The 19,573-nt window shown below is 45.1% G+C and overlaps 2 protein-coding genes across 5 annotated transcripts; one reads left to right on the forward strand and one right to left on the reverse strand.

Annotated features, from left to right (window-relative positions):
* Nucleotides 1–25: 25 nt before the first annotated feature.
* On the reverse strand, nt 26–13,487 carry LOC127601439 (sodium bicarbonate cotransporter 3-like). Of its 4 annotated transcripts, XM_052066685.1 has the most exons (25): nt 13,289–13,487; nt 12,098–12,173; nt 11,885–12,022; nt 11,141–11,279; nt 10,413–10,573; nt 9,857–10,045; nt 9,302–9,414; nt 8,491–8,648; nt 7,598–7,685; nt 7,385–7,531; nt 6,884–6,987; nt 6,275–6,449; nt 6,037–6,170; nt 5,555–5,800; nt 5,093–5,201; nt 4,830–4,991; nt 4,509–4,622; nt 3,685–3,846; nt 2,979–3,230; nt 2,840–2,908; nt 2,462–2,635; nt 2,272–2,400; nt 2,070–2,161; nt 1,810–1,920; nt 26–843 (listed from the first exon to the last, which is right to left on the reverse strand). In XM_052066685.1, exons 1-25 carry the CDS (start codon nt 13,331–13,333, stop codon nt 792–794), a joined length of 3,339 nt encoding a protein of 1,112 aa, XP_051922645.1. In that variant the 5' UTR covers nt 13,334–13,487; the 3' UTR covers nt 26–791. The 4 variants fall into 4 exon arrangements, 3 of the variants coding, with proteins under 3 accessions (XP_051922645.1, XP_051922644.1, XP_051922643.1); XM_052066684.1 differs by lacking the exons at nt 11,885–12,022; nt 12,098–12,173; nt 13,289–13,487 and having other exon boundaries at nt 9,302–9,411; nt 11,072–11,183; XM_052066683.1 differs by lacking the exons at nt 11,885–12,022; nt 12,098–12,173; nt 13,289–13,487 and having other exon boundaries at nt 11,072–11,183.
* Nucleotides 13,488–14,717: 1,230 nt separating this feature from the next.
* Nucleotides 14,718–19,461, forward strand: LOC127601354 (IgGFc-binding protein-like). The gene is made up of 4 exons (XM_052066536.1): nt 14,718–14,794; nt 15,309–15,376; nt 16,989–18,131; nt 18,438–19,461. Exons 2-4 carry the CDS (start codon nt 15,310–15,312, stop codon nt 18,854–18,856), a joined length of 1,629 nt encoding a protein of 542 aa, XP_051922496.1. The 5' UTR covers nt 14,718–14,794; nt 15,309; the 3' UTR covers nt 18,857–19,461.
* The last annotated feature ends 112 nt before the right edge of the window (nt 19,462–19,573 follow it).

The raw sequence follows: 19,573 nt of genomic DNA on the forward strand, positions 1-19,573 counted from the left end.
ACGATAAGAGATTAAATCACAATGATGACTGGTGAATAATCTTTATTCTTAAAAATGAAATGTTAATTCATCAAAAAGATGTTTCGTATGGAAAATTTTCCTTGTAAAAAGGAAACCAGAGTAAACAGGAAATGACAAATTGTGCTTTCAAAGTAAAACGCCTGACACGATTTGACAGGCACAGAACCAGGAAGCCCAAATCATTCACAAATGTCAATACACGTGAATGTACATTCACCACCACAATGTTGTACAGTATTTCACTCCAAACTTAACAAGTGATCGATTCATAATACTTATCCACGATACATAAGTTTGTAAATTTCCCCAGTGTGGGACGAATAAAGGATATCTTATCTTATAACTTGGGCCACTGAGAAAGTTTGACATGACAAAATTAACTTTACGGATGTGCAATAAACCCTGGAGTCATACCTGGTTATACAAATGACAAGTTTTGTAGTAAATTGTCATTTTCCCAAGTGTTGTCCTCATGAAAATATGTAATAAATGGGATTTCTTCATACAGCATATAGCTACACAATGTCTATCTAAATAAAACTCTATAATGGTGAATGGAGACAATATAAAAGTATTTTTTTGTGGAATGATACAAACACATTTCGCCATAAAACGTGAATTTAAAGAAAACAAGAAAAACTTTGGTTGTCCAGAAGAGGAGAAGTCAAGTCCTTGTTCTCTTCAGCTTTGACACAGGAGGCATTACGACACCCTGTAGTGGTGTCGACCTCCACCTGTTGGTTATAACGCCGTCTGGACGCCTGCGACGCTCACATTCTTGAATCTTCAAACACCACACTCACGCTGGGCACGGGCTCCTGACTGGAGGGTAGAGTAACAACAACAACATTGTCAGTAACATTCTCCATGATTCTGCGGCATCATCAATGACATTGTCCAAAACATCCACCCATCCATTTGCTTATCCTCAAGAGGGTTGCGAGGGGTGCTGGAGCCTATCCCAGCTGTCTTCAGGCAGTAGGCGGGGGACATGCTGAACCGGTTGCCAGCCAATCGCAAGGCACACAGAGACAAACAACCATCGGCACTCATATTCACACCCAGGGACAGTTTGGAGTGTTCAAACAGTCTGCCATGCATGTTTTTGGAATGTGGGACAAAACTCGAGTACCCGGAGGAAACCCACGCAGACACGTGGAGAACATGCAAGCACCACACAGGAAGGCTGGAGCCCTCCCCTGCCGACATGCTAACCAAGTCAAGTCAAGTGTATTTATAGAGCACTATCTAACAGCCATCGCAGCATACAATTAACAATTAACATGTATTACAAATACAATTAACCTGCACAATAAACAGTAAGACAAATCGGTAATAAAGGCGGTAGAAAGCACCAAACAGTAAAACCAAGAACAAGAACCAGTCAACCACCGTCCTACCCTTCATCCAAAACATCAATGACGTAAAGTAAGCTACATTGTGTTTCATCCTCTATGCGCAGCACTGCACTTGCAAAATTTGGAGCTATTATTTGGGGGTAGGATTTTTACAGTCTAGAGTGCAAATTTAGAATTCCTTCAGTGTCATACTACGTGGAGCCGCAACAAAGAGCAGCACTGGGGTAGAGATGCTACGTAATTAACAGCAAGAAGAAGAGATGGATATTGCGAATGTTGACTTGTTTACATGGGCTAAAGCTAGCTTAGTATTGCTAGCACAGCTATTATTGTTCTCTTGATCACAACTACGCACTTTCATAATTGCATGCCACCATCGATGACGTGAATGAACGCCACCATCAGTAACATCCACAGTACACAAACTGACCTGCTGCTGTTTGGCTTCAAAACTTTGTTGGTGTCCGCCGTCACGGAGAGAGACTTCCAGAAGCCAATTTTACCAATCTCACATGAGATGTTCACCTCGGATGGGTCTGTCCTACCATCGCATCCCCACACATGCACACACGGTTAGGCGTGGGTGCGGTGATTATACACACACACACACACACACACACACACACACACACACACACACACACACACACACACACACACACACGTGCGATGTTTCTGAGGCTGATTCACCTTTGTTTCACACTTTGCATGGGGATCTTGATTGTTGCGTCATTGTCAAACGCATAGTTTTCCACTGCCCCCTCCAAATTCCACTCGGCATCCTGGGAAATGGGGCAGAAAAGGCTATTGGACTGCGAGTCGCATGGTAGTGTATCTACAAAGTGAGGTATGGTCATGTGGTTTGTCTGGTCACATGGGCGGGCGCACTGACTTTTTTCTCCTTCTTATTATCTTCATCCTTCTTTTTCTTGCTCTCCGGTATGAGGTCATCCAGCCAGCTCAGCTCTCGTTTGCTGAAGCCGAAGTCCAGAAGCTTCCGGATAAACACCAATGCCAGAACCTGCGGAGCACAGTGTGAGGCGATGGTATTACATTGGCGCGCGACATGGCTTTTATCTCACCATCATCGGGAAAACGACGGCGACAGCGGAGGTTTTGATGAGCCACAGGGCAATCAGGCAGGAGAGCTGCACAGCGGTGAAGGCATGGACCTTCCTCAACGGCACGTAGCGAAGGTAAATAAGGTCCGGCTGATGCTTGGGCGCCATGGCGAACAGTTGGATGCGGTCAAAGAGCTGCACAAGACCAACAGGAGGGATTAGGGATGGGTTGTTATACTCTGTAGTTAACAAAAATTAATGAAAGAACGAAAATTGAAATTGAAAAATCATTTACTATGTAAAAAAAAAATACCTGGGCAACTCTACGCAAGGAAAGAGCAAGAGAGAACCGGAGGAGGTGCGGTGTCAGCTCTGCGAGAGACGGACTAAGACACGCACCTGAATGCCTTTGAGTGAGGACACGCCCATGTAGAGGAAGACACCATACAGGACGGGCATCGGGATAAACTGAGGACAAAAAAAAAAAACGATCATGTTAGCTGAAACTTCCAGCTCAGATGGACGGTGCAGTGCTCACCTTGAGGATGGACGTCATAAAGACGGAGAAGCCCATGAGGAGGAAGATCATGAAGCCGGTGACGCGCTGCTCCCGGACGCCCAGGAATTTGGGCTGCTCGCCCGGTGCCGCGCATGTCGACTCCAGCTTCAGGCTGTTGACATGCGTGATGGAGAGAACAGTCGCCGCCACGAACCACGGCAGGCCCATGATGGAGCACACAGCTATCATCAGCGACACCAACAGCAGGTCCAGATGGTAGCCGCAGCCTTTCTGCAGGAAGCACGCGCCCACCGGGGGTTAACCGGCGGACTTGCTGGCTAAGGGTTATAAAATTTGGGGAATTTTCTAAGTTGGAAACCAACGGGAATTTATGGAAGGTTGGCCCGTAACGCATTTATCACATTTATCATCATCAAGCAGAATTCACGATTGATTCATGATTGTTGACATACTAGACACATGGTGTTGATGCTTTATGATCCTCTCATATTTTAATGATCCTCTTCCATCATCTTATTTAACCAGTTACAAACCTTTTTGGGTGGGTGTCAATTACTCGCAGATTCTCGCTATTTTGCCACAAGTCTCAGTCCCAATCCCCCCACGAACGGCAGGTTCACTATATTTCCAAGTTCCCGAAGTTCAATTTCCCATGGAAATTTACTGGAAGTGTTCGGCCCCCTTTGCAGCCCTAAGCGCTGGCATGGTGACGTTCGGGCCCCACCGTCAGCTTGTTTTCCTTCCTGTTGACGATGACAGCGGTGATCTGCTGGTCCATGAAGATAAGGATGGTGCAGAGCAGAGCGGGAATGCCGGCGGCCAACAGCGTCCACCAGGGATTGGGACCCAGTGGCGAGATGAGCCAACCACGATTGGCGGAGGTGGGCTGAGACACAACGCATCACAAATGACTGATTAATTGTCACGTATGCGAGGTGGTGGTGGACTCCAAAAAGCAGGCAGAAGGGAGGAGCAGGGTGTATTTGAAGAAGTGTATTGATACAAAGAAAACTAAATCCAAAACAAAGTCTAAAGTAACAAACAAAAATCATGACTTAAACAAAAACTATCAATAACCAAAACACCACTAGAACATTCATTCATTCATTCATCTTCCGAGCCGCTTGATCCTCACTAGGGTCGCAGGGGGTGCTGGAGCCTATCCCAGCTGTCTTCGGGCAGTAGGCAGGGGACACCCTGAATCGGTTGCCAGCCAATCGCAGGGCACACAGAGACGAACAACCATTTACACTAACACCTAGGGACAATTTAGAGTGTTCAATCAGCCTGCCACGCATATTTTTGGAATGTGGGAGGAAACCGGAGCACCCGGAGAAAACCCACGCAGGCCCGGGGAGAACATGCAAACTCCACACAGGGAGGCCGGAGCTGGAATCGAACCCGGTACCTCTGCACTGTGAAGCCGACGTGCTAACCACTGGACTACCGGGCGCCCTACCACTAGAACAAACATCCTTATTACAATGCTAATTGGATATCCTTATCCAATTAGCCATCCTGCGCCTACAGTCTGCAATTCAGCATTACCTGGAAGCGATCCGGGACACTGAGCTTGGGAGATGGAATTCCCACCAGATAATCCATCAGCACCATGAACATAATGGTCAGGAAAACGGCAAAGTCACTGATGGTCGATCGAACCTGTATGTCAAAAAAACTTTGACTATTCATTGATATAATGCCAGTGAAGATTGTCAGTCATCCAAGTCATGGTACTTTGCAAAAGTTGAATGGAGGCCACTGGACTCTTCTTCATTGTTGAAAACGTGTTACCTTTAATCCAAAAAGCCTCTTAAATTCAAAAATCTTATCTGTAGAAGCCTATAGATGACAGGAAGTGAAACCCACCTTGGTGGGGAAGAATCTCTTGTTCTTGAAGCCTTTGAGGTAGGTAGACAATAAAAAGGTTGTGAAGAAGAGAATGATGGACCAGAACAGGACGTCGGGGACGAAGGGACCGTCGTGGCCGCAAGCCGAGCCCACGAACTCACCGCGCAAAGTCTGACAGCGCTGCGAGAGAAAGAGAAAGCTCGGCTGGGGTTCTCCTTGTGTTTCCCAATTCTGCATTAAGTGCACATATGAGATGCTCCAGAGGATTTGCGTCACCTCACCTCTACACTAAGCTGTTCCCACGGGATGCTAGCAGACGAGTTGTAGCCCCAGCGCCTCCAAATTTGACGTATCTCAGCGGAGGCGTTGGTGGGTTGAGAACATTCACACCTGCAGCCCAAGCAGTAGAAGCCAGTATGAGAACTTCCAACTGCAAAGTAGGGTAGTTGTGATAGGGTGATTATGGCCTTTAAAAAAAAAATCTGATTTCCGTCTTTAATAGATTTTTACAATTTGTGGACGAACAGCCGTCTGAGCATTTATTTGATATCCTCGATATCCATTTTAAGGTTGATGTTAGGGTTGCTAAGATAATTCAGTGCATGGTAGGCGCTGTCGTAGAACAGCCGAGTCTTAGTCGTTCTTTAAATGACTAAAATCAAGCAAAACTAAAAATAACAAAATCGATAAATCTCCGCGGCCTAGGTCGGATTGCTTGTGTTGAGCTCAGGCGTCTAATTTACGTGTAGAAGGTCAGATTGTCCAGGTTGTTGGCATTGTTGACTGGGTAGATGTGACCCAGGTGCAGCAGTTTTTCCAGGGCCTCGTAGATGAAGATCAAGCAAATGAGGGCCGCGAAAGCCTCCTCGGTGAAGCGTGTGATGTAGCAAACCAGGGAGCTGGCGTCGGTCGCCACCAGCAGCAGGCACATGAAGGCAGTCCAAAGCCCGATGCTGGTCCGCAGCGACAGGTAGCACAGGCCGTAGTCACTGAGGAGGATATTTGGAAGAATACCTTGTACCTTGTAGCCCTTTTCACACTACACAAAGCAGAGCTTTCCATAAACATTACAAAGCGTTTCATCCATTACAAATTTGAAGTGAGCCAATAATCCACCCGGCAAGAAGAAGAGAAGATCATGTCGTCTCAAACGTGAACGACTACAAGTGGGCAGCGGCGATTCAACCCAACGCGCTTCCCAAAATGTCACCCGGACCAGACTCACCAGCAGAACTTGAAGAGGATCTTCTCAAAAACCAGGACGGGCCCGGTGCTGCCCAAGATGGTGAGAGGCTGACCCGCAAACAAAGAGTAGGTCACGCCCGTCAGGGATGCCCCAAACAGAGATTCAATGGCGCTCTGGAACAGACACAAAGAATGTCTCGGAATGATGATGTCACGCCTGGCTTATCCATAAGGAACCCTTGATATGGACCGCTATGTACTGCGTCTGTGGTTCTTACGATGTTTCCTTGGGTGGCTTCTCCCAGCAGGCCTCCGAAGGTGATGACGGGTGACATGCAAGCGCAGTAGAGGAAGAGGATGGATGCCAAACACTGCAGGCGGAGGCCATCTGTCAGGTCACTGAGTAGAAAAGGTGCCTTTCTCTGGATGTCCTTGAACAGACCGCCAAACAGCCTGACACACACATATGTACATTCAGAAAGTCATTTGAGTTTTCTTTAAATGTATTTTACTAATTGCTGAAAACATGTATTTATTCATTCATTCATTCATTTTCCGAACCGCTTTATTTAGTTTGCCATTTCAATGTTCTCAATTTTTCGGTGGCATGGCTAACATTGGCAATTTTGGAGTGAGCATGAGTTTCCCTTCCACACAATATGCAAACGTGAGCGCCTTTGTTCGGCTCAGCGGCCATCCAAGAATTGAGTTAATGGAATAACCGAACTGTTTTTGAGTGCAGCAAGACCTTGAGATGCAGATGAAATAAATGCTCAAAAAATGACGATTACATGGACCTTGAGGTGGCTCTCATGTCTTTGGGAGAAATGTTAAGACAGCTTTCTACAAAAGTTAGCAAGATGTGGCTAACATCACAAAGCGCTAACCTTCCCGTCCTCTGCAGCTCTGGGCCAATATCATGCTCTGCCCCCTTGATGATGTCACAGATATGGATGGAGCCATTTGGGGCAGAAGGAATCTTCCGCTTCTCCTGCAGAGACAATGTTAGTGTTGTTAGCGTTAGCATGTTACCTATTAGCCATTTAACGTACGCTAAAACTTTCATTTGAAACCCGAACAATGGTTTGAAACCTTGCTTTGAAATCAGAACTCTGGTTTAGAACCTTGACCCTTGCTTAAAATCCGAACTCTGACTTAAAGCCCTACTTAGAAGCTCTAACCCTAGCTTGGAAACATAAGACTTCTTAGACACCCTACTTTGAAACTCTAAAATGGCTTGAAACCCTCATTTGAAACCATAACACTTGTTTGAAATCTTGATTTTGTTTGACATTTTTTCTAACTCTAACCATGGTATCAAACAATACCCGCATTTGTAAAACAATTATCATTGTTAGCATTAGCATTTAGCCAGTGTGTCCACAAACCTGAGAGGGTACATTCTTGGGCGGTTCGATGCGGATGCTGGGGTCCCACTCGCCCGGCGGGAGCACAGTCACTTGGTCCAGGAACTCGTCCAGTCCTGACAGCAGGTCTTTGCGATCCTTGGCCTTGTACGCCACATCGTGGAAGATCTTGGACAGGGCCACACAAACATTTTAAAGACTGCACTTAACTCACACGAGATTCTTACCTCGCACCTCGTCTGTCATCAGTGTGGCCATGGAACGTCCGATCTCATGGTATTGCGGACCTTTTCCGAATGGACCAAGTAGAAGGAAGAGGAACCTGATTGGCGGAGGTTAAAGTGACAATTGTAGTACCTTCGAGATTTACTGGAAGCAAGTCCCAAATTCCTCTGCAAAAATCCAGCAAATTGAGTCAAAATATCACTTGGGCAAATAAAGTGTTAAATCGTACAATCTTTGTAAGACACATAAAAAAGCGTAATTACACCAATAAAAGTTAAGTGGACAATTGAGCGTATCAAATAAAAGTTATTTAGTTATTTCCAATATGGTTATCTCATATTTCTTCATAAATGGATACAAATGGCCCATCCCCACGCCGTCTGTTATTTTTATGCATTATTAACCAATTTAAAGTGTTGAAAATAGCATGACAACACATCTATTAACTTTCTTGAATGTGCAATTGTCTAACAAATGTGGTAAAACTCCGCCTCTTCCCTCAATGTGCAGGAGCTCTGTGGTGAAATGGTGTTACGAGTTCTATGCATTCTGCGATTGACTGGCAACCAGTTCAGGGTGTCCCCCGCCTACTGCCCGAAGACACCTGGGGATAGGCTCCCGCACACCCCACGACCCTTGAGAGGATAAAGCGGATCAGAAAATGGATGGATGGATAAAGTTTTATTGAATTGGATTAAACTTTATTGTGAAATGTACTGTATGTGAAACCTCCAGCACAGATGAAATTTCTTCATTCTTATGAATTCCGATGTGAAAGATTGTGTCCTGATCTGCGAGTCAAGTTGAGTTTTTCAGATGTTTTTATTAAACAAGTACCAGTAATTCCTAAAATTGGCGACTTGAGTCACGTGACCTTTCACCTAGAAGGAGAGGGCGCTCACCTGGTGGGTACGGGAACTTGGGTGAGTCCGGAAAGCAGCACGGCGGGCGCCAGGCGAACAAAAGCAACAATGGGCTTTTCTAGGAAGTCCACTTGCCCCACCAACACGTTGGAGGCTTCGGCACCAGGAGGAATCTTCCTCATGAAGTTCATGTCCACCTGAAGCGCACGGGACAGGCTGCAGTGAACACCCAGTGGAAGCCCTGCATGTTTGCCTTTTGCACACTTGTTTATAGATTATTTTTTAAAACTGTCTGCCCTTCTTTGGCCGCAAACACTCACCTATTCGCTGTTTTTGCACTGAGGCCGAAGCAATGAAAAGTGTTGCTTTGGTGCTGCTGTACAGCATCCAAGTGACGAGAAACTATGTTTAACTCATTCACTCCCAAAGACATTTTTAAACGTCTTTTCAGACTTGGTCTAGAATTGGCTAGTACTGGATGAGTTAAGTGAGTTGAGGAGCTTAATTTTGACCATGGATGGACAAACGGACAAATGGGCCAGGCGTATAGCCACTGATAAAAAAAATTAAAATGTGTAAAATATTTGAAGTTGTTTCTTTTAAATTTGTTAACGTTAAATGTACAGTCTAAGTAAAATTGCTTATTTTGCATATAAAGTGGAAACTATTCGTGAGGGATGGGGACAGGGCAAATATAGTAAAGTGAGCTGAGGAGTTTAATTTCTATAAAAGTTATGCCCCTGCCTCGCCAACTCGAGGTAATTCTAAACCTTTTCAAGTATGGGGTGGGTGTCACTTTCTAGCTGATTTGGGGGGGGGGGTTCACTGAAGACGCAAAGAGGTGTTTCACCTTGCTGAAGTCCACCCCGCTGCTTTCACGACTCACTGCGGCAACGCCACCTTCCGCACCCTTGCTGGCGTCCAGGTTCCCAGGAGCCGACTGAGGGGATGCCAGAAGACCTGCTGGAGCAGGAAGATGCTTCACATCACGTTAGGTGGCCGTCATCAAGTTGCTGCCACTTCCTGTTTATTTTGATTCTTCGTACTTAAAGGCGTTTATGGCATTTCAAATCAGACAATACCATTAAGCTAGCAGACTTATCTTATGACATGGCATGTTGGTTTTTAGATATAAGAGTGTAATTCTTAATTCTGCTTTGTATTCTGGATCATTTTACAGTACACTTCAAATGGCTGTGACAAATAAATGGCTTGAAGACAGCAGACTTTGCTCTTATTTGGAGAACGATGCCAGCGAGAGAGTCTTTTTTTTTTCATTTCCTCTGTGATCTTATACGACTTTCTCCCATTTTTGGGCAGCTTAAGAATGTTGAACAGGCGCTGTGGAATACTTTTTAAAAAGTCTCTTAAAAAAAGGTTAATCAACTGTATTACAGCCACTCACTATTTTGTCCCAGCAGATGAGGGTCAGAATACTTCTTGCCGATGTCAGCGAGGGATCGCACTAGTGGGATGCGCTTGCTCAGCCTCTTCTGGTTCTGATGGTGGTGGCGCTTCAAGATGGCTTCCCTCACCTTGTCTTCGACATGCTGGTCCAGCTGACCTGACGCCAGCATGCTGTCAATCACCATGTCTGAAAAAATATCATACGTTGTTCTTCAATCTTTCTAACCAGCAACTAGTGGGTTGTGATGTGAGGCAATGGAGGAAAAACATGAAGCCACTTTAGAGCAGCACGTTGCCGGTGGGATTTTTTGTTCCAGTCACCGGAGGCTGAGGGTGGATATATTTTTGCTATTCAAACACATAGTTATGCGTTGGCATATGAAAGATGCTACCTAAAGTAGCATCCATTTTTCCATGTTGTAGTTGAGGTACTTGATTGGCAGTTGACAGTTGGTGAGTTGAATGTGATTTCATTGCATTACTGTCGTACAGCATAATGAGAGTGTGGGTACTTCTGCCACTTCTGTGTGCGGGTGTTGCGACGGCGTGCTGACCTGCGATCTGCTCAATGCCGTTGGCGCGCATGTCGAGGACCACGGTGCCGTTCATGATGCACGAGCGCAGCTCAAACAGACTGTGCAGTGACAGGGTGGCCACATAAGGTTTACTCCAACGCTCGCCGCCGTCCTCCACATCCTCCTCAAACTTCAGCCACCTGCCCTCCCGCGTGCGCGCACACACACACACACACACACACACACACACAGACATTACACAAACCCATGCTATAGGACAGATGTGGGCAAACTACGGCCCGCGGGCCAAATCCAGCCCATTGGTCTTTTTAATCCGTCCCGCCGAAGGTTGGTACACAATTAAGGGTCGATGTCAACGACTGCATTCATTTCATTTGGACTTGTAATGACAGGCATTTCAACGCCAGGTGGCACAGTTACTTGAAGTTGCAGAGCATAGGGAGGAAGGGGGAGACGATACGGAAGCCTGCAGTAGCGACAAGTCAAGCAAATCCCGTTCAATACGACGGAATAATGTACTCTTAAAGTCTGAAAAACGTGCCAAAAAATGCTAAATACTGCTTTTTAAATAAAGAAATCCAATTAATATTATGTTGAATTTAGTTCACCCTTTTGATCCGGCCTTCCATAATATTTTCTGGTTCTCATGTGGCCCTATGCAAAAAATAATTGCCCACCCCTACTATAGGAGAAGCCTCATTCAAGATGGCACGCAGCAATAGAAAGCGGCATTGCTGCATTCTTGCCTTGCCGTCTCTTTCCATTCCAAGACTTCTCCATCCCTGAAAGCCAGCTCGTCTAGCTCAGTGAAGAGTTGATGAGGGACATGCTCTTCGTCGTCGTCCTCCATGCCTAAAATGAACTGTACCCTCTGAGAGGGCGTATCTAGTTTTTTTTTGTATCCACATCACAAATACCAAAGGAAAAAAAAAACGACAATTAGTCGTGTCAATCTCATTTTTTTGTCATGGCCCACATTGTTGGCCCGGTTTCCATCTAAGGGCCAATATAATTGTGAAATCTAATGAATGTTACACCTCTACGTACATCGAATGATGGATAACTAGTCTTGAAATCAGAAGTCAAGGATCATGGTTTGTGCAATGATTGATGAAGTTACGGTAAAAACCAAAAAACCCTGCTTGCAATATCACTACATTATTTATTACAGATGACGATTTGAAAATTTGGTTGAGGTGCTAGCTCGAATCACGGAACTTAATGCAAATGATTTGCTTTTGTGGGCCACACAAAATGATGTGGTGGGCCAGATTTGGCCACCGCACCTTGAACTTGACACCTGTGTCTTGCACAAGAAACATACACACCATAAAAATTAAATCACCACGCCCCCCCCCCCCCAAAAAAAAACTCACACAAAACACAACAAAACAAAAACAAATGTGGGAATAAATGCTGTCATTCATTTTAATGTTAACAAAGAGGGAGTTTCTTTTGAAAAAAAAATCGCTAATATCGTCTAGGCCTACCATAAGAAGGCGAGTCGGAGGCATCCTCATGCGGGCGATGCTGCCCCCGCCGCTCATGTCTGTGCCCTCGGTGGCGGTGGCGCCGTCGGTTCTCTCGGCCCAAAGGCACGTGGATGCCAACGTACAACGCCCTGTGACCTGACCCCCAAACATGCCTGACGTGTCAAAATGGTATACTTCGTCCATCATGAGAACAGCACACCCGTCACTCACTCTCCAGCTCCTCCGCCTCAAAATTGGTGTAAAGTGTGGAGCTTGTGTTTCCTCGGTCCAGCACAGCATCCTCCAGCTGCAAACATGCACACACAAACACGCTCAATGATTATACAATGAGGATCAAGTTGAGGAGTTTTTAAAAAGCCTTTCATTTTTCTTTTCTGAAAGTGGCTTTTTCCGTGAAACCAGTCCATGCATGATGCAAAAAAGATGCAGGCGTAAATGATGGACAACACAAATTGTTCTGTGAGGGCTGAATGGGAGGAACTCATAAAGAACAGCAGTGGTTGAAAAGAGAAGAAAAGCAACATCCGTCACGTTGGATAGTATCACGGCATCACCACAGCCGCCACACTTCAAAGCCTGGACCTTGACCACCCGTGATGAGACCGACAGGATGTCAGGAACTTTGAGGAACATTGAACTCTTTCTAGGCTCCTTTAATGTTCCCACAGGCAAAGGATGGTGACATTATTTTTCCATTAGACAGCATTATGAATAAATAAAGCTCAAAATAGCACATTTCCGTGTTTGTGTTTATTTATTTATTTTACTTAAGTACATCAGTTAAATCTATACTGCTACTCTTGCACGTTTTTTTTTACACAAGTACAGTAGTTGTACTTATACTTAAGTACAGTGCCTAAATACGTTTGTCATCTTTGCTATTCAATGATGTCTAATGGTTAAAGTCCCTACCAACGTCCATTCAATAATTTCTGTAACAGACGGATGCTTCAGCAAAACCAAACGATGAAAATGACCGCTTGGTGACGATGTAATACCGAAAGTAAGGTTTATGTGATGCAAGCCGAATGTCAAATGAGTGAGTACAGGTGTCGTTTGCGTTCTTAGAAGACACGCCAAAGCCGAGTCGATGCCGTTTTTTTTGTTGGTTTTAGAAGTTGCAGTTCTCTGGTAGGACTTCGGAAATACGTGGATGCGCGCGAGGCGAGTTCACTTCCTGGAAACAAAGTAAACTTGTCGTACAGTAGACTTTTGTTTAAAGTTAACTAGTATCAAGCGTCTCTTTACAAACATTCTCCTCTATACACACATGAACTTAGTAGTAGCTTTAGTGAGGGACACTTGAGTACAAGTGCCACCGACTTTGGCGCATCTTCGACGGGATGAGAGTAGCTAGCCGCCACCAGGCTAGCAAGAAAATAACAGCAACTACTAACTTACTGATGTCAACAGTGGCCTCATCTGCTCGCTCACGTCTTGTGTCATTTTCAAATTCCACTCGCAGGACGTTCAAGGCTGGTGAAGAAAGGTCCACAAGTTGTACCTTCTCTCCTCCGCCGCCTCATATCGTACTGTAATAACACCAGCTTCAAGAAACGCCCCCTGGTCCGAGTCTCTCTGCACCACTCACAGCAAATAATGCAACGAAAGGGTCTCATCATGGTGGGCGAAAGAAGGAGACGCAAATGAAATCATTACTGAGCCATCCATCCATTTTGTTTTCTTTTGTAATGTTCAAGGTGTTCATAGTAAATGTAAGCTAATAACAAAAACTATAATTGAGAAAACAGTTTTGCTAAGGAAATAAAATTAAAAAGAAAATGTTTTGAAAAAAACAAAACGAACTGATATTACAGATAACGTTTAGAAACTAATTAAAACTAGAGTGAAAAATATACTTGTTTTTAGTTTTGTCAATAATTATCATAAATGAGCCCTCTGAAACGCAGGTTAAAAAGCTATTCGAGAATTGTTCCACAGTTCAGGAGACATAGTCACCTATTTTTCATCTTTCACTCGACAGATACTCCATATATTAAAAATAAATAAAGTGAATGCTAAATTTGAAAAAAAACAACCTAAAACAAAGCATCCAAAACTAAAAACTATAAAATCAGCTCTAAAAACTAAATAAAACTAACTGCCGGTCAGGGCACACACAATCATGGGAAGCAAACCCCACACAAGCGCTGGGAAAACAGGCAATCAAAACCAAAAAGGAAAGCTGGTGCCCAGATTCAAACCCAGAACCTCAGAACTGTGAGACAGACTTGCTAACTGGCAAACCGCTGTGCTGCCTTATTCATCCAATCACCCTATAATTAGCAATGACAAAGATGTCATTAAAACTTGAATGTACAACACCCCCCCCCCCCTCCCCCGCCCTCCCAAAGCCCTAAAATCAACAATCGTTGATGTGATATCAGTGACGGATGCAGTTTGGCTTTTTGAAGACCTTATCTGTGATTAGCACCTTCATATTGGTGTTTGCCCTCCCGCCATGCTGATGATATCTCTGCACACGCGCCATTGTTGTGTGTACAAAGCTGCTTTACAACCACTCACACTTCATTACAGCACCGCAGCTCAGCATACAATGACCGGCTCGGCTTCAAAGATCAAGTCTCGCAAGCGCCGAGATTTGACCTCTAGTTTGACTCTGTATGACTATGTGTGTATAAAGCTATATTAAATAATATTATTACATTCATTATAAATTCATTCAATTTGACTGAAAGAGCTTTGAGCCTCAAAAGAGCTATAAAGGTGATCTTTGCGCATCAAAACGAGCCTTTACTGTTGTGTTGTAAAGTGTTTTGAAGAGTCAGCTCAACACCATGTAAATGTCCTGCTTTGACTGACAAATGTACACTTCTGTGTATTTTTGTTTGTTGGCAATAACTACACAAACGTTTGAAAGTGGAAGCAAGCACGACAAAAGAGAAGGTAAGACCATAATATATCTTTTGATACATTTTAAACAGGAAGTGTGACAGGAATCAGCCTATCAACTTATATTTAAGGGGATATATGACGTAAATGTGACAATTTAATGAATACAGCACTGTGAAGCAGTGTTTTGCATGTCTGGCTCCCAGGTTTGAGGTCCATGGTTTGATTCTCGGCTCTGGCATTGCTGTGTAGAATTAGTACCGGTATGTTCTTTCTGGTGTGAGTTGTTAGCATATTAGCTTCACTGAAGTCAAAGGGACCAGATTGGACCACGCATACCTAAAATCCTTGTATAGTTGATTAGACATCTGTTGAAACAAATAACCCCCCAAAAATATTTGAAAATATTTAAAAGAAATGTTGAAAAAAAGGAAACTAGGCAAATTCGCGGAGTCCAAAGTACAGTATGTGGCCTGTGAGAAATTTTTGCTCAGAAAAGGACACAAAATCAAAACTTGGTGACGTTATAAGAAGTGTATTGCTGAAAGTGATTGTTTTGACTCCTCAGGATGCTGTCGAAGGGCCACCTATTCTCTGCAGTACTGCTTCTTGTGCTGAAGGGGGCAACAAAATCGAGTGAGTCGAAACATGTCGCTTGGGTTTCTATGACAACTCCTCACGGTGAAAAAGTTTGATTTGATTCAGAGAGACTCTTAAGTTTCTCTTGATCATTGGAGAGATGAGAAAAAATACATTGTAGGACTGGACATTCAATTTCTGCCAATAATACTGTTAATTATTTATGCAACTACAATTTAATAATTTGTAGTGCAGCAGTATCACCTAAGTATCAAATAATAACTTCAAATGAAAAAAAAATCCGTGACATTGTGAGATCTCGAGACCACACACACACAAAAAAAATCAACGTACTTGCCTGAATTATTCATTCATTCAGTCATTTTCCGAGCCGCTTGATCCTCACTAGGGTCGCGGGGGGGTGCTGGAGCCGATCCCAGCTGTCTTCGGGCAGTAGGCGGGGGACACCCTGAATCGGTTGCCAGCCAATCGCAGGGCACACAGAAACGAACAGCCATTCGCACTCACACTCACACCTAGGGACAATTTAGAGTGTTCAATCAGCCTGCCACGCATGTTTTTGGAATGTGGGAGGAAACCGGAGCACCCGGAGAAAACCCACGCAGAACATGCAAACTCCACACAGGGAGGCCGGAGCCGGAATCGAACCCGGTACCTCTGCACTGTGAAGCCGACGTGCTAAGCACTGGACTACCGGGCCGCCCTTGCCTGAATTAAAACACAAAATATTTCTTAGTCCCTGTTCTTCTCGTCAAAAATGGGAAACTACCATAAAACATTGCTTTGAGGAAACAAAAAGAAGAAGGCTATCTTTCTCGTGCAGTTCTCAAAACAAAAAGCAGATCATAATTGCTTCTGTTTTATTTGTCAATCCCAGTTATGTTTACTGTTAACAGCATGTCAATATACAGTATACGTGTTTATTTGAAGGCTGCCAGCTACATCAGCATGTTTATGAGGTAGCAGTTAGCTACATGATCTTGTTGAGGTGGGAAAGAAGTTACTCAAGAAGGATATTGACACGTGAAAGCAGTAAGCCAGGCATGTCCAAAGTCCGGCCCGCGGGCCAAATCCGGCCCGCGGTCGAATTTCATCCGGCCCTCGGCCCCCGTCATAAAATCAGTGCCGTCTGGCCCGCAGGTTGGGCGCAATGGAACACGTGTTGCATTGACTGAGGTCTCGTAGACTGGTGAGTGATGTTTCATAGAGTACTGCTTCCCTCTAGTGGCTAAATGACTAATAGCATTCACTAAATGAGTAATAGCATTTAGACACTAGAGGGCATCACTCACGAGTTAACAAGACATCACTCCGTGTTTATATTGACTGATATGTTATATTTCAAATTCCTGTTTCAAATGAACCAAAAGAAATTCTTAAGATTGTTGAAATTCAAATAAAAATGGAAATGTGAAACAGACTGGCTTACTAAAATTTGTTGAACAATATTGTTGTTCAATGTAAAGAATGTCAGCCAAGGTCGGCCCCCCGACATTTTACCACATAAAATCTGGCCCCCTTGGCAAAAAGTTTGGACACCCCTGCAGTAAGCTGTATGCAAACGTTTGCTCTTGGGGACCCCCTAGTGGTCATCTGGCTCTAATTGATTGCTTGATTTGCTTACGCCTTGGGCTGGCTCTGTTTCCAGGATGCGCTGAAGCACAGATCAGCTCGGGTTTCAACTTCCTGGTGATCTATCCAGAAAACATAGCCTACTTTTACCCCGAGGAACCTCACAACCAGTTGCACGTCACGGCTTTGCTTGACAACACAGAAGTCACAGTGGTGATCCGGGAACAAATCCACACTGAGACTCTGGCCGCCGCTCAAACGCGCCGCTTCTTCATCTACGGCGACGCCGAGCTCGGCCGCGAGGGTGTCTCAGACAAGGTGCTCCGGGTGAACAGCACCCGCCAGGTCACGGTCCACGCTGTCAGCATCAAGGCGGGCAGCATACAAAGTGCTCGGGTTCTCCCCGTGGACAGGTTGGGCACTGAGTACCTCGTCCCGCCAGTTCCCCAAATCCAGGGCACCACCCAACCCGCCGACATGGTCAGCCCCAATGTGACAGAGTACACCCCCTTCAGGCTCATTGTAGTCAATGCGGAGAAAGTCAACACAGTCAACCTGGAAGGGGAAGGTAACAATACCAGAGAAGTGGAGCTGGAGCCTTACCATGCCACTCAGTTCAGGGTGGATGGTGACAAAGCCTGGAGGGTGGTGAGGGCAAAGCATCCAGTGGCGGTTCTCTTCGGGCATCCGTGTGCTTCCACACTAAATTGCAGCTGCTCCATGCTCTACGCTACACTGAGTCCCAAACCGAATGACAAGATGACCTTCTTAGTCCCACCGCCGCTGTCCCAAGACTCAGAGGACCAAACTGCTGTACTACTGTCCCAGGACTCCTTGGTGGACTCCTCCTACCCGGGCTGGCCTCTGCTGGAGCTCTCCAGTATCGCCATCCTCTACCGGCCTGGCCTGCTACTGCCGCTCATCCCGCAGTCAGAGTTGGCCTCCTGCTACGTGGTCAACGCCATACCGGACGTGCATAATTTTGCCATCATCCTTGTCCACAAGGACCTCACCGCGGGAGTCCGTGTGGGTGGCGCCCCACCAAAGGACCTCACCTGGCGAGCACTCGCGGGGACGAACTACGTCTCCACGGTGGTAAATTTCAGCCTGGACAACAACATCATTTGGCATACCTCAGACAAGATGGCCGTCTACTATATGGGAGAGAAGGGGAACGCCACTTTTGGGAATCCGGCACTTGCCGTCAGTCAAATCTCAGGTGAACTCATTAGATGTTAAGCATCACAAACGCAAACACAGACTGATAAATGCTCTCATAAGCACAACAGAAAACGGTTTGTCTTGCACAACTGAAATACTTTCACACATAGACACACTTCATAAATGCTCTCCCATTCACTTCTGGAAACACTGTCATGTGCGATATTAAAACACTCTCAGACACAATGTTAATATGTTCTCACACACAACTGAAACACTCACATGCAACTCAAATGCTTTAACACACAATATAGAACGACGAAAAAAGCTCTCTCACATACTACTAAAAGACTCTTTTCGCCAGATTACAGAGGGTGTGTCCTGTCGCCTGAGGTTTTGGAGATTGGCTCTGAGGCTCTGGCCTGGAAGGAGTCAGTCAAGTTCTGCCGAGAACGGAATCTCCATCTGGTCACTTTGTCCTCTTCTGCACTCCTCAATCAAGTGGAGGCGAAAGTCCGGCAGGAGTCTACTCGGGATGGCATCCCGAGGCGGGCTTGGATTGGTTTGCGTCGCAGCACGTTAACCAACGCCTGGTACTGGATAAACAGGGCGCCCTTAACAGTTAGCAACTGGCAGGGGGCGAACCCTGAGGGCTCAGATGGGGGCCAGTGCGGGACCATCAGTCTGGAGATGGGTCAGGACTATGGCTGGAGCCGTGAGAATTGCTGCCTGGATGTCCACCCCATCTGCTACCGAGAACCGCATCTCTTCCCCATGCAGTAGAAGTTAACAAATGAGTCTGGCTAAAAAATGGGTGTGACAGACTAACCCTCACGCGGTTCCAAAACACTAACACACTCCAATGCACTACTAAAACACTCCCACTGACACGACTTAAAAGTGTTTCATTCACCAACGCTATTGAACTTTCGCACAGACTATTGAAACTCTTCAACCCACACTACTGAAACACTCTCATGCACAATACTGAGATACGCTCCCATAAACCACTAAAAAATTTTGCACACACTGCTGACACAATCTCAAACACTACTAAAACACTCACAAAGTAGTGAAATTATTTCCTACGCACTACACTGAAATGCTCTCACACACTACTGAAATGATCACGTAGGCACTACGGCAACATTATCACATAGCACTAAAATGCTCTCACACACTCAGTTATTCACATAAACTACTTAAACACTCACAATGCTCTCACACCCATTAATGCAACCATTCTCACACACTGCAGTCATGATTTTAGGTTGTTTTTGTGTTTTTCTCTTTTCTAGTCTTTGTTAGTGTGAGGCATTGGCTACCTATTGGCTACATTAGCATGTCTTTTAGCATAGTGACCTTGACCAGTCTTTTGTTTCCTTCATAATCTGAAATCTTCCATCCTTACAATTAGCAATTAGCATTGCAGGTGTATTCTTTGTCTTACACCAAAAATAAATGAATACATGATAAACATATGTGAGTGTATTGTCATTT

Source organism: Hippocampus zosterae, chromosome 5 (genome assembly GCF_025434085.1).
Source record: "Hippocampus zosterae strain Florida chromosome 5, ASM2543408v3, whole genome shotgun sequence".
NCBI classification, from domain to species: Eukaryota; Metazoa; Chordata; class Actinopteri; order Syngnathiformes; family Syngnathidae; genus Hippocampus; species Hippocampus zosterae.

Excerpts from the sequence above, each read along its gene's own strand:
- LOC127601439 (XM_052066685.1), bottom strand. The coding sequence starts at position 13,333 with ATGACACAAGACGTGAGCGAGCAGATGAGGCCACTGTTGACATCA. Across the intron at positions 10,046-10,412 it reads CGGCATTGAGCAGATCGCAG|ACATGGTGATTGACAGCATG; the intron begins GTCAGCACGCCG and ends ATATTTTTTCAG. Across the intron at positions 2,162-2,271 it reads ATAATAAGAAGGAGAAAAAA|GATGCCGAGTGGAATTTGGA; the intron begins GTCAGTGCGCCC and ends CCCATTTCCCAG.
- LOC127601354 (XM_052066536.1), top strand. The coding sequence starts at position 15,310 with ATGCTGTCGAAGGGCCACCTATTCTCTGCAGTACTGCTTCTTGTGCTG. Across the intron at positions 15,377-16,988 it reads GAAGGGGGCAACAAAATCGA|GATGCGCTGAAGCACAGATC; the intron begins GTGAGTCGAAAC and ends CTCTGTTTCCAG. Across the intron at positions 18,132-18,437 it reads TGCCGTCAGTCAAATCTCAG|ATTACAGAGGGTGTGTCCTG; the intron begins GTGAACTCATTA and ends TCTTTTCGCCAG.